The sequence below is a fragment of the Castanea sativa genome, chromosome 5 (genome assembly GCF_040712315.1).
Source record: "Castanea sativa cultivar Marrone di Chiusa Pesio chromosome 5, ASM4071231v1".
Taxonomy (NCBI): domain Eukaryota; kingdom Viridiplantae; phylum Streptophyta; class Magnoliopsida; order Fagales; family Fagaceae; genus Castanea; species Castanea sativa.
In genome coordinates, this window is record NC_134017.1 from 70,548,829 (window position 1) to 70,563,550 (window position 14,722).

The 14,722-nt window shown below is 31.7% G+C and overlaps 1 protein-coding gene and 1 long non-coding RNA gene across 3 annotated transcripts; one reads left to right on the forward strand and one right to left on the reverse strand.

Moving 5' to 3' along the window:
• Positions 1-2,277: 2,277 nt before the first annotated feature.
• Positions 2,278-5,676, forward strand: LOC142637401 (cysteine-rich receptor-like protein kinase 10). Its single transcript, XM_075811674.1, has 7 exons — positions 2,278-3,052; positions 3,147-3,254; positions 3,769-3,974; positions 4,270-4,480; positions 4,624-4,861; positions 5,068-5,218; positions 5,309-5,676. The coding sequence occupies exons 1-7, from the start codon at positions 2,278-2,280 to the stop codon at positions 5,606-5,608; spliced, it is 1,989 nt and encodes a 662-aa protein (XP_075667789.1). The 3' UTR covers positions 5,609-5,676.
• A 2,151-nt stretch (positions 5,677-7,827) lies between these two features.
• Positions 7,828-9,049, reverse strand: LOC142633644 (uncharacterized). 2 transcript variants are annotated; one of them, XR_012843948.1, is made up of 4 exons: positions 8,923-9,049; positions 8,633-8,798; positions 8,377-8,467; positions 7,828-8,078 (listed from the first exon to the last, which is right to left on the reverse strand). It is a non-coding gene; the product is annotated as an uncharacterized LOC142633644 (long non-coding RNA). The 2 variants fall into 2 exon arrangements; XR_012843949.1 differs by having other exon boundaries at positions 8,374-8,467.
• Positions 9,050-14,722: the final 5,673 nt, after the last annotated feature.

Genomic DNA, 14,722 nt, shown 5'->3' on the forward strand with positions numbered 1-14,722 from the left:
ATTTATAGGATATGAGGGACTTGATGAGAATGCTCTAACCTAATGAAGATGCTATTAAGCATGTCCAAATTAATTGCATTAATTAATATAAAACAATTAAGAAAAATTAAATTTAATATAGTTATATGTTTGAATTTAAATGAAGAATCTAATGTATTGCTCTTAAGCTAGTGTACTTAAGTTTTACTTTTCTATTTTGAGGCCCTTGGATGACTCATTCAACCCCTATATATTCATATTAATAAGTCTATTTACACACATTATTATTATTATTATTGAGAAAACATGTTATGATTGATGTATAATAAAAGTGGTATTAATGACCACATTGTCTGCTATTTGTGAGTTGTACCAAGGGTACCATAAACTTTATTATATAATTTTTTTAATAAATTAATTTGTCATTTGAATTGACTAAATTAAGACTAAGACTGAATCTCGTCATATTTAAAGAGTAAAATATGAAGAAAAAAAATTATTACTCCTATGTTGTATGATTCGGATTCCTAAACTTGATTGCCTGCAATATAAATAAAAGTGCAAAACACTTCTTCCTAGGAACCTACAAAACTATCTAATATTTAGAATTTATTTATTTATAAATGTGAGAAGACTTTTCTTTTTGCTATCATTATTTGTGTATTCAAACTTGATGAAATGTGAAATCAGTAGGCCGTATGTTCCGAATTTCAGCATAAATCAACAACTTGAAAAAGGAAGAAAGACTATCGAAAGTGATCAGAGTGAATTGGCCAAGGACCCTATAATGGTTAAGTCAGTATTTTTCTCAAGAACTCAAGTATGATAAGTGGGTGAATGGTCATGCATACCTTGGTTTGGTGATGTTTGGTCCCTTTTATAGAGAGTTTGGAATGAGTTTACTTATTAGGTACCACTAACATCATGGGAGATGTGTGTATTTAGTGGAGACAGTTGAGCAAATTCAAGATAATTCACTCTATCTCAGAATAGTGGAACATGGTACAACTATTCTTGGTTTGCAAAAAACACCTTAGATTTCACTAAGTATTAGTCGTCCATGGTCTTTTGTATGTAGACGATCTATTTTTCCTTTAGATGACCTGGCTCCTTGATGTTACTATTTTTCTTTCTTTTTCTTTTGGACGACTATCTTGGATGTGGATCTCTTGTATGACTCTTATGGATGATATATGCTTTTTTTAATTACCCATCAGAACTAATTAATGATCTTCACCTCATGAGCAGGGGCGGACTCACTTAGAAGGGTGGGGGGCCATGGCCACCCAAACTTTTCTAATTTTATAAATTACCCTTAATATATTTATTATTATTTTGCCCCCATTCATAAAATTTTAGTTCCACCCCTACTCATGAGGTATGATTCCTAGTGTTATATACCAGTCATTGGGATGAAAGATTACTCCACATCCTCTATGATGTGCTCTCGTCTCAATGGGAGGAAAAGAAAAATATAACAATATTCTTGCAAATTGTCCTTATATATGGAATCTATGCCTGTTTATTTTTGAAGCCAAAACAAACCAGTAACCCCTAATTTTTTAATATATCGAGATCTATAAATCTTTATCAGGTTGTTAGCTTTGTAGTATTGAAATTGTGTTTTTAACACACGATTTTAATTCAAAAAGTAAGTATAATAGTGTGTGTATAATAAATACTATTTCTGTCCAACTGGTTCAGAACTTGGAAGTCTCGAAGTACTTATGCTTATTGCTTGATGTCAATGAAACGTTCTTCAAAGTCAGACAATCTATGGAACACTAAATTTATATTTTCAAACATGCACCTTCCTCGAAACTACAATTCCCTCCCATTTTCTATTTATATGGCTAAGATTGTTTTATACTACTAGGAAATTTTCCCTTGACTGTCATTGTTCAAAACAATGACATATCACATCCCGTAGTTACATAACAAATACCGTAGAATAATATAAGAAATAAGAGTCCCATTGGATTAGCTATCATTGAATATTTGCTTTCATAGGTCAATAATGCATTCTTTATTTTTCTGCAATACACTCAATAAATTGGCAAACTAACGTTGAATTTAAAACAATGATTGACTTGATGTTGGCATAAGAGCTCTAATAAGAAATTGGTCATTGATTAAATTTAAAGAGACTCCAAGTATCCAAGAATGGTATTTATTTTTCCAGTTCTAGCCTAAGGTGTAACAGAAAGAAAACAAAAAAAACTTCAGCTACTGTATATAGATAGCTAGAGAAATTTCAGATTTCCATTATTTCGAAGTAAAACACTCAGAAAGTGAAATATGGTTCAATTCCACATTGTTCCAAAAGTCTTTCAATTGCATATGCTCTTTGTCTTCCTTGCCCTCCTATGGGATCTGGCCTATGCTGACCCTCCATATAAAAATTGTTCAGACACTGGTAACTATGCAGTTACTAGTCCATTTCAGAATAATCTTAACAATATCCTCCATTCTTTATCCTCGAATGCTTCCATTTCCAAATTCTACAATACCTCCACTGGCAATGACACAGATAGAGTTTATGGTCTCTACATGTGCCTCGACTATGTTACAAACGAAAGCTGTCACGACTGCATAACTACGGCTTCACACGATATGTTGAAGCTTTGTCCAAGTACAACAGAAGCAGTGGTATGGGAGGAGATATGTCAATTGCGCTACTCCAAAAAAAGTTTTTTTGGCATATTAGATATCACAGGAAATATTCCCTTAGATAACAAGAAGAATAATTCACAACCAGAATTGTTCAAATCTATTGTGAACGTGACATTGAATGCGCTTGCCTATCAGGCTGCTTTCAAGCTTTCAGCTAACATGTATGCTACTGGAGAAGCAGCCTTTCAAGACAAAACAATCTATGCTTTAGTACAGTGCACTAGAGACCTGTCTGCCAATGACTGTAATTTTTGCCTTCAGAGTGCTACAGCAGATATTTTGAGGGTCTACTATTACTCCGTTGGTGCAAGACTTCTTAGTCGTAGTTGCTTCTTGAGATATGAATTGTATTCCTTTTATGGAGGCACACCTAACTCTCCTGGTTCTTCACAAGTGGGAGGTAAGTATTTGCAAACAATAACACCAATTTTTATTTTATAATATTCACAAGTGACAATCAATAACTAGCTGCAAATGATTACTTTCAAATGCAGGTATTCAAATGAAATTGTGGATGATTGTAGTTGTTACTGCTGTATCAGCATGCTTGGTGATAGTCCTTCTGGGTTCCTATGTTTACCATCGTATGATGAATAAAAATGGTAAGAAAAACATGTAATTATATACATTTAGAATAAATCATAGTTTTGGTGCCTGAAATTTGGAAAGGTTCGATTTTGGGACAAAATATTTAGATTTGGCCCCAAATTTTTTTACAAAAGGAAACAATTTTGACCCATGTCCATGGGCTGGATTCAATTTTAGTCTCTTAAACATATGGTTAATTCAATTTTGGTCCCTTAAGATTGGTTTATTTATATATAATCCTTTAAATACATGATTGATTTGAGTTGACCTCTTAAAAATTGGGTATCCTATATCCCATTAGTCACCCAAACAGAAAAATAGATGAAATGACCAGAATACTGCTCCCCTTTTGAAATTTTTGGGACCAAATTTAATTGTTTTAGATTTGAGAGGCCAAACTCAAACCTAAACCAAATTTCAAGGACAAAAATATATAACTCATATATATATATATATATATATATATATATATTTTCTCTATAATTTTCTACTTTTTCTTTTATCTTATGATACTGCCTTTCAATCCAGGGAAGAAGCAAATTTTAGAACATGGAATGATTCAAAACATTGGTAGTTCCAGTAACTTACACTTACATCACCAGCATTTTCAAGGAAAATATGAATCGAAATCTCAGGAGTTCCCCTTTTTTAATTTGGCATCTCTGCAAGCAGCTACCAACAACTTTGGTGATTCAAATAAGCTTGGGCAAGGTGGCTTTGGTCCTGTTTACAAGGTTATTAGCGTTTCTTAGAGCTCAATTGGAAAAGTTTATTTTCAACTTATTGACTTATGTACAATTTTTATAGCTTTACTTTTATAGATATAATTGTATTTTTGTCTCCTTTATTTTTAAGCATGATAAGTCAATAAAAATAATCTCTCTTAAACAAGCACTAAACAAAGCAATACCAATGATGATTATAATAAAAGGGAAAAGTCCATCCTTTATCTCTAATTTTACAATTTGAAGCATTATCCATTTCACTTTTATGTTGACTAGTTGTTAAACAGCCAATTATCTTTTGTAGGGCATACTAAGTGATGGAAAGGAAGTAGCAATTAAGAGGCTCTCATGCTACTCTGAGCAGGGTTCAGAGGAATTTACAAATGAGGTTCTACTAATAATGAAACTTCAACACAAAAATCTTGTCAGGCTTCTGGGGTTTTGCATAGATGGAGAGGAAATGCTACTTGTCTATGAATTCATGCCCAATAATAGCCTAGATGTGATTCTCTTTGGTTCGTTAATTTCTTCACAATTTTATATTTTCTTAGCTCTTGAATTAACTTCATATATAGGAAAAACTACTAAATAAATTTCATTAACTTCAATAATGACTTCATTTAAGCTATTGATTTTCTTTCAACTTTTGATGATTAAGATCCAAGGAATCATGCACAACTCAATTGGAGCAGACGTCTTAATATAATAACTGGAATTGCACGTGGAATTCTTTATCTTCATGAGGATTCTCGACTTAGAATTATTCATAGGGACCTAAAAGCTAGCAATGTATTGTTGGACTATGAGATGAATCCTAAGATCTCAGACTTTGGAATGGCGAGGATCTTTGCAGGAAATGAAGACGCAACTAATACTACTACAATAGTGGGGACATAGTAAGTACACTTTTTTTTAAAAATAATTTTCAATTATATTCCTTAGAGTCAATTAGATGTTTAAAAATGAAGTACTCTTTCTGAAAGAAATTCATACTATGCCATATAGTAAATGAATGAAAGAGCTGAAAAGATGAGAATTATAGGTATTAATCCTAAAGAATGCAAATGCTTTACTAATTATTTGTTCTCTATATTTTGTATAGTGGATACATGGCTCCAGAATATGCTATGGGAGGAATATATTCTATTAAGTCTGACGTGTTTAGTTTTGGAGTACTCTTGCTTGAGATCATATCAGGGAAGAGAAATGCTGGCTTCCATCAATCAAAACATGCTTCTAGCCTCCTAGCATATGTAAGTTTATTTGTCTTAAGTCAAGACCATACTTCTGAGGTTCACATTGCAGTAAAAAATTGTCTATAAACGCATTGAATCATGGTGCAGGCATGGAAACTATGGAATGAAGGAAAGGCGTTGGAGCTAATGGATCCTTTATTGATTGACTCATTCAATAAAGATGAATTTCTAAGACACGTACAAATTGGACTTTTGTGTGTTCAAGAAGATGCATCTGATAGGCCAACAATGTCAGCTGTGGTTGTAATGTTGAAAAGTGAAACTGTGAGTCTTAGCCCACCTGAACGACCTGCCTTTTCGATGGGTAGATTCGCTGATATCAACGAAACTGATCCTGATTGTATCTCTGTTTCCGGCTTATCAATTTCCAATATTAGGCCACGGTGAAGGATCCATTAATGGATTTGAAACTTCATTAATGTCTTATATGATTATATCATTCCTGTGTGCTGTACAGAAACAAATGTCTGTATTCCCTTGTAATTTACAATTGACTTTATACTGCATATCATTATACATGTATCCTATATTCCCTATGTGACATCGTTTGAAAACTGTTAATAACTTTTAACATTCTAACAGCATTTGCATGTTACATCAGTAATTTTATAATAGAAAAAAGTAACACATTTTAGCGAACCAAACTCAAAATTTACCTACATCGAGCCATCTAAAGTTGTGGAAAATTACATGGTTGTTACAATAACTACGTAAATTTATACTAAAACTATTCATTTTATTTTTTATTTTTTATTTTTTATTCTTTCTTTACGTATCTCGAAGGTGAAGAAAGAGAATGGATGATGGTTGTTATGTGTAAAGAAAGTGAAGCAATTAAAAACATCAAGAAAAATTGATATTTTAAATTTTTAATAAAATATTGTGCAAAATAAATAATCTAATGAGAAATATTTTAAAAAGTAAATATGTAAAATAGAAAAAGTAAGCTCTTCTACTAAAATAGACAAAAATAATTTACAAGAGATTGATATGAATGCTCTATTGCTAGTAAACAAGAAAGCGGTGCACAAGCCAATGATGGCTGCCCTTTAGTTTGATTGGAGGATCCCTCCTTGCCTTCTCTCCATGCTACAAAAGGGCTTACTAAGTTAATAAAAATTAAAAAGAAAAACTTTTATCCTTAACAACGAAAAAAATTCAATTGTTTAAAGCCAGTCCCTAGGTTTTTGGCAGTGTTATCCAATGTTACCCTTATCATTATCTCACTAACCGAAAACCCCTAATTAATGTCTTACAAAAAAAAATTACTTTCATGTCATACTTAGAATTGATGTAAAATACCACTGCACACCCTTAGTGCAATGGTCACTCCACAAGTATAAGTGCTTGTGGAGTGTAGGGGCAAAAGTCGAAGTTCAAGTTTCCAGGAGAGAGCTTTACATACATATACACTTAGATTAAGCTAGAGTATAATTCTATTTTATATATTAAAAAAAAAAATTTGATGTGAAATACAGCTTAATATTAGAATTTGACCTATATGAGATGGGTGTGTCGAAATTAATGTTTGGTAACACTAACCTCTTCTCTCAAAAGGTCTTCTTTTACAAATAAATAAATGTATATTATTTATATATTTATTTATTTATTTATCCTCAATCTAAATATTTTAAAGTAGACAAAAAACTTGTAACTTAGTGAAATTACTTAGTCTTTATTATGAAGAATATTAAAGTTTGAATCCCCATAGTAACAATTGTTTAAAAAAGCAAGTTACGTGGCATATGGATAATCCATTTTAAAATTTAAAATGTCAATGTCACCTAAAATTTATCTATTTGAATATATTATTATTTATTTGGCCTTACTATTTAAACTTATTTTGATTAATGTCTCAGTGTCAGGATATGTTTGAAAATATTTTGGACCATTTCAAAATAGAATAATACAAAAATGTGCCCCACCCTTGGCCCAGTTGGTGTGAGATCCCGCAAGCATGTACAAAGTCCCTCGTTCAAGTCGTGGCGGATACCATGTGAGAGGTGAGCTCCTAGCATGCTTTGCGCCTCTTCTGCTGGCTCTCTTGGGATGCTAGGGTGAGGTCTGTGGCGTCCCGATCACAGTAGTTATGGCTCAATCTAATATTCCCTAACGGAGGGTGCCCCTATCAGGTCACATCTTGGGGGGTAAGCCATATATGGTCGCCCCCACCCCCTCCTTTTTGATCATCAAAAAAGTAGATACAAAAATGTTGTATTTGTGTTAATAATATGTAGGTGAAATTATGCCAACCACCTCCAACGTTTTACAAAATGAAACTTCCTTAAACGTTTTAGGAAATGATACTTACACCCTTGAGATTTATAAATGAGAAATCCTACGTCCACAACAATTTTACAACATTTTTACAACATTGCTTACCTGTCATTGCCAAGTCACAAAACACAACTTAAATAATCTGACTAGAAAAAAGTAAACAAAAATCTGACTAGGAAAAGAAAACAAAAATAAAATAAGATGAGAATTCAAAACAAAGCAGATTTCGGTGAGGAGGGAAAGAAAGGGTTCTGAAGAAAAAGATGCAACTTAATTGCTTTGATTGTTGGAAAATTACAATGACAGACCACAAACTGAGGGAACATATGGCCTCAAGAGTTAGCTCACAAAAAGCTCAAAGCTGAAAAGCAGTAACAACCAAAAAAAAAAAGAAAAAAAGAAAAAGAAAAAAAATCCTGAAACTATTGATCCATGTGACACATACCTTTTTCTGGGTTCTGGACTGCATATTGTTGGCAGCAACTTTTGAGCCAACAGCTTGAACACTTCCAAAAAAGCAGTTGAAGAAATGTGTTATAGCTGGTGCAATATCATGATCCTCTATATCTCTCAAAACATCCTGCTCAAGATGGAGTCGGTTTAATCAGGATAGAAAGGGAAGAGTGGATGTGAACAGGAAATGTGTTTCCACATGCAAGTGTGCAAGTTATGCTAGACCGCCCTCTTGTAGGCAAAGTTGATGGTGTCTATCTCTAACACCAACGGCAGGAAAAAGATGTCACATTTTACAATTGACATGGTAACATGCGATACCTCTTTGCTAATTATTGCGGTGAAACTGTGGAATTAATGGGAACAATGTATACATTTTGTAAAATCATTTATAAAGTAGAAGCTGCTTAGATTATGCTTACCACCTTGAGGATGTGCTTTGCAGACCTAACAACAATCTCATTAGAACAAAGATCCCACAAATGAGGTAAATGTTTTGTCCCATCAATCAGCCACCTGTAGCAAAGCTCACATGTCAAAAGTAATACAATCATTTGCAGAGAGATATAAAGGTTATGAACATGACAGCTTTAACACAAATAATAAATTTCAATTCAGGCATTGATTTATATATATTTTCCATAGTTATATGCTAATATTTAAGCATTCACAAATGCTTACTTTTCCAATATAGCGAACATCAATTCCATGAGCATGGAGTGCTTCAGTTAATGTTTGTCCATCCATAGGTGAAACTTCAAGCGTGCAAAGATCTTGTACACACTTTGGAAGCGCAACATTTGTAAGATATGAACTCACTTACATTTTCTACATCTTCTGCTATCTCCTGGTGAAGGCAAAGGGCCAAAAAACATATCAGATATTTCTTTTCATTTTTTTTTTCTGGCTGAAAATTAGCAAATTTAGAATCCAATAATCTTGACAAACAATATTAATAGGTTCAAACTTGCCTCTTGACTCCCGGACAACTTAAATTCAGTTAAGAGATTAGGTTTGAAAAGAATGTCCTCATGTGATTCAGTTTCAGCTTAGGAAGAAGCACAATCCTTAACATTCTCATCCCTCCCTTCTTTCGTTACATCCCGTGAACAGAAACAGAAAGAACCACATATTGCAAATTACTAAGAGGAAATTCAGGGCACAAGCTATTTCTTATTATAATATAGACCGAACAGAAATTGAACTGGTCTTACATGATGATAGTAACATAAACATGTGATTTATAGTTTCATGCCCAAATCCAAGTAAATACACAATTCCTTAAATAAAACCCCCATAACTACTACACCCACCGGATTTTTTTCCGTTAATTAATTTAACAAAATATAAAAATATATACTCCAATTCAACCTTGGAATTTGCTAATTCTATTGCAATCACAACTTAGTATTCCAATAAGAAACAAAATCTGAGAAAGGTAAAGATATGTGGGTCTCACCGTTTTGAGGAAGATAGAGAAGCGACGACGATGTGCGACGGCAGGGAGAAGAAGTGAGCGTCTCTGTCTCTGCCTTTGCCTCCGCCCTTTGCCTCCGTCTCCGTCTCCGTCTCCGCCTCCACCTCCACCTCCGCCTCCGGTGTGTGAGAGCAAGATTCTTCCTCCTACAAAACCCTTTCTTTCCCTCCTCACCAAAATCTGCTTTGTTTTGTATTCTCATTTTATTTTATTTTTGTTTTCTTTTCCTAGTCAGATTTTTGTTTTCTTTTTCCTAGTCAGATTATTTAAGTTGTATTTTGTAACTCGACAGTGACAGGTAAGTAATGTTGTAAAATTATTGTTGACGTAGCATTTTTTTTTTATAAATATCATAAATAAGCCCATTAATTTTTATATAGGCAGTCTCATTAAATGAAACATTATGTTAAAAAGGTAAGGATAAACTTATTTGTTACATTTTAAAATTTTCAAGAGGTTGGTGCGATTTATCTAGGTAGATGACTATGAAAGCGGATCTGGATTCGATTTGCACTTGCTACTGCTGTTTTGATGTGAGAAAAAAAAAAGTTAACAATATGAAAAAGTAGAATGGAAAAATATTTTATAAGTTAAAATAAAAGCGCAATCTGATTTAGATATAAGGCAATAAAAATGTGTAATTACTAATTACATTTTTTTTTTTGAGAATGATTACTAATTACAATTAGAGGAAAATAGTTAACAAAGTGAAATATATACATGTATATATGTATGTATGTATGTATATGGATTAGAAGTCGTAGTTGTCACAAGTGGCTTCACTAGATTAATTACAATAAGTGGCTTTAATAAATTACAGGAATGTTTTGGATAAAAACAATTTTTAAGATAGAGACAAGTAGGCAACAACTTATTTATTCCTATCAATTTCTTTAGATAAAATAACAATAAGTTTTTTAACAAAACATGCAACATACATTTTAGATAAAATAACATTACTTATTTTAACAAAATATGCAACATGTATTTAAGTTTCAGTTAATAGAGATAACAATTTATTTGTCCTTATTAATTTCTTTAGGTAAAGTAACAATATGTGTCTAAACAAAACTTGTAATATGCATTTTAAATTAAACAATAATAAGTATTTTAACCATGGTTTTAAAAAACCGAACCGAGAATCAAACTGTTTTTTTCCAAATTTTCGATTTTGACCGGTTTTTCCTGGTTTTTGACCGTTGTTGACCGGTTTTGAGACATTTAACCGGACCGGACTGCACCGGTTTTCCCGGTTGAACCGGTCGGACCGGCCGGTCCAGTCTGGTTTTTAAAACAGTGATTTTAACCAAACATGCAATATGAATTTAAGTTTCACTTGATAGAGACAACAACTTAATTATTCTTATCAATGTCTTTAAATAATGTAATAATAAGTATTCTAACAAAACATGCAACATGTTGCATGCATCTAAGTTTTAGTTGGTAGAGACAACAACTTATTTGTTCTTATCGGTTTCTTTAGATGAAGTAACAATAAGTGTTTTAACAAAACATGCAACATGGATCACTTTCAGAAATTTAAATCCTACTCTAAATAAAAATTTATTATCAAAATTTCAAAACTTATATGTATTCACCAATGGTCTCTCCATAGAATCTCTCTTGCACCCCATATTTTTGTTTTTTTTTTTTTTTTTTTTTTTTTGAGTTGCAACTTACGCATATGTGTGTGTATTGGAAGGATATACATGTTATATGGATTCATAGGTGTTAATAAATTTATATGATACCTCTCTCTCTCTCTCTCTCTCTCTCTCTCTCTCTCTCTCTAACAAATGTTTTCCTAAAAAACAACTACTCTCATTAATTATTAATTGTTAGGATATATCTCCTCATATTAAAGGATAAAATTAACAATAGTTTAAATTACATAAAAGTTTATTATTTAAATTTAATAAATATAAATTCTATTCAAATGAAAAGTCTATTATAATTTTTTTAGCTTCCTTCCCTAAGAAAAAAAAAATCTAAATTGAAATATGAAAACTCACATTACAGTTAACACCCTCAAGTTGCATCTTACGTTTTATTAATTATTTTAAAAAATTATTTTATCAATTGTTAGGATATATTTCGTCGAATCAAGGTATAAGATTTAATTATAATTTAATTTAGTTACAATTTTATCATCTAAGTTTCTGAAATTCAATTCCTACTTCAACTAAAAATCTATTATTAAAATTTCAAAACACACACACACACACATATATTTACCGATAGTCTTTCCATAGAATCCTTCTTGAACCTCACGCTTTTTGTTTTATTTATTTTTTATGTTTTGCAAGTTGTAACTTATGCATATGTATTTATATATGATTAAATAAATTCATTTTACTTATTATTATTATTTGTTTCTAAATTTTCATGTATAGATATTAAGTCAAAAGAAGTCTTTTATAAAGAAGCAAAACAAGGGACACTCATTTTAGTTCTCAGTTTCTCTTAGGTAAGTTTTTTTTTTTTTTTTTTTTAATTCTCAACTTTTGAACTATTTTGTGTGTTTTAGGTTTTGGTTATTCTATGTATTTATTTTGTAAGTGTTTTAATTTTTACAGTTAACTATCACTACGAAAAATCTAGTTCAAAACATGTCTTTCAAGTGCTGTACTGAAATATGATTTCAAGTTACTCTTACTTATTGATTGTTAAGACTTTATCAATGTGTATCTATTTTTACATTTAAAATTTTCATTGTGCTTTGTGTTAATTTCTTATTATGTGAAATTCCTCTCATATCTTTTTAGATCATATAATATAAGGTCCTTGTGAACTTTTTAATGACTGTATTTTTTCAAAAGTCTAACTAAATTCAATTTAAAATTCCTCTTATATCCTTTTAGATCATAGATAATATTTGGCTAAATTAGATCCATTGGTCCAAAATCCTATGTAAGGCTATTTTTACTTAACTTATTTTTTAATTTATTAAAAAAAGTTCGTAAATTTGGATTGTTTTTCATTAATGCTTTGAGATTTTGGCTTAATTTTTTTAAGAGTGTATTTAATAGCAATGATGCCACTTTGTTGCTTGTCTTGTTGCTTGGATTTGCTATTAAGGTTTAGGGTTGATATTTATGGAATTTGGGGAAAATGTTAGTTTTGTTGCTATCTTTTTTCCTTATATGTGTTTGTTTGTTCTTTTATTCCTTGTTCGGATTCTTGGCATAAGTGCTTGGGTTTAAAACATCATCATCTTTAGTTCATGTCTACATTGGAAACACTCACACATGACACAACATTGTAGGAGACACCAACATTTTTTGTTTAAAGTTCTTTTTGTTTTTACCAAAAAAGGAACTTTTTCTAGTTTATGTAAAGTGTTGAATTATTTTCTCCTCTAAATTTCCTCTAACATGTCCTTGGCCATTCCTCATCAAGACCAAACAGTCCACTCATGCTGTTTCTAGCCTTTCGGTCATATATTCTAATTCAAGGTGGATTAGGTTCAAGTTACATTTGATGCAATTTTGATCAATATTATACTATTTTGTAACTTTTCATTAAGAGAGCATTTTGATGAATCAACAGTTGTATTACATTACCTCCTTATATTTTCTATATTTGCTCAAAATGATCATAGATTAATAGTTATCTCATTGAAAAAACAAAAGAAATCTAAATTTTAAGTTTCATTTGCTTAAAATTATACTCAAAACATGAGTTTGTGGATTAGGTTATAAATAATATCTAATTGACTCAAGATATAGCGTGCATATTAGCATAAAAAAATTAGTGTGCATAATAAGAAAAATGAAAATATTTAATTTAATGATGAATGTTTAAAATATGAAATAAAAAGTTATTCATTGATGTAACATTGCAAAAAGTTACATCGCGTGTAACTTGATCCTATCTAAGGTCATTTGAACAATAGGATTTCATCAACCAAATATGCCCATAACAGGGAGTTTCATGAATTTGTATTTTTTTTTTTAAGATTTGAAATTCTTATCAACCAAATATGCCCTTAACTACAAGCTTTCGAATATGAAACGTCAGCATAACAGCAAAGTTCAAGAAATATTCCAAAAATTCTCTTATAATATTATTAGAACTCTTTTATTTTTTTGGTAAAGGTTAATAATTTGCATCTATTATAATTTATTAATATATATTTTAATTTTCAAATAGGTAAAAAAGATAAACTTTAGAGATAAGCAATAACTGTAATTTTTTTTCTGTTTTGAACGTGAGGGAAAAAAACCATAATTATTAGGACTTTTCTTTTTGAATTCAAAATGAAATTTGTTCTTTGACATTCATGACTATAGTTCTAAATAAAATTACCATTCATTAATAAGGATATTTTCGAACCATATAAATGTTCAATTGGAGGAGAATCCTCTTATATATAATATAGATAGATACAATATATAGTGAGCGTTTGGATTACATTTTCTCCATTACGTTTCAGTTATTGCGTTTACAAACCATGAGCACCCACGCTACAGTGCGTAAAAATAAACGTGCAACTCTTTAACTTCAACGCATGGATGAAATCAGCTTCAACGCATCGTTTCATTAAAAGTTGGGCGTGTACGTTACTGTTCATGGACACAACCACGTTGTACTGTGTACGTGTACTGTTCACACACAATATGACCCACGAAGAAGCAGAGTAATAAAACACAAAACGCAGCTTTTAGGCCAACGGCTATTTTTGCATTCTCCAGGTTTCTTTCTTCTTTTCTCTCAACTACCATGGCAGATGTCTTCAATGCTCCATCCTCAACCAAATCTATGAATTGCACCTACCCGCCAACCAATAAACCATCAAAACAGAGGAAACACCTACATTGCAAACCCATTACGTGGAACAAACCCACTCAATCCCCTTTGTTCTTCCTTCGCTTGAGCTCACCTTCTCTCTGCTTGGGACATCGTTGCTGCCACTATGGGTCTCTACATTCATGGGTAAGTTATATCTAACTTTTCATACTCTCTGATCTGTTGGTGTGTGGTTATATTGTTTTCCATGAGGCTTCAATCTGTGGTTTTTTGTGTTCAATGTTTGTGTGTGGTTTTTGTGTTCAACATTTGTGTGTAGTTTTTGTGTTTTCCATGACACTAGTATGTGGGTTTCTCTCTCCTACATGTAATTTTGTGTGTCTCTCTTCCTACCTATGTTGTATTTGGACTATGTGAGTTTAATTTGCATTTTTCATGTGGGCATGCGTAACCGATCATGATATGCACACAAACTATTTGTTGAAATGCCTCAATGAGTATAGAAGGAAGTTGTAGCAAAAATGGGTAAGGGTAAATCAAAGGAC

What these genes read in the sequence shown, in the direction of transcription:
- LOC142637401 (XM_075811674.1), top strand. Translation starts at nt 2,278, where the DNA reads ATGGTTCAATTCCACATTGTTCCAAAAGTCTTTCAATTGCATATGCTC. An exon ending in TGGTTCTTCACAAGTGGGAG is followed by an intron (nt 3,053 to 3,146) that starts GTAAGTATTTGC and finishes TTTCAAATGCAG; the next exon opens with GTATTCAAATGAAATTGTGG. An exon ending in CCTAGATGTGATTCTCTTTG is followed by an intron (nt 4,481 to 4,623) that starts GTTCGTTAATTT and finishes TTGATGATTAAG; the next exon opens with ATCCAAGGAATCATGCACAA.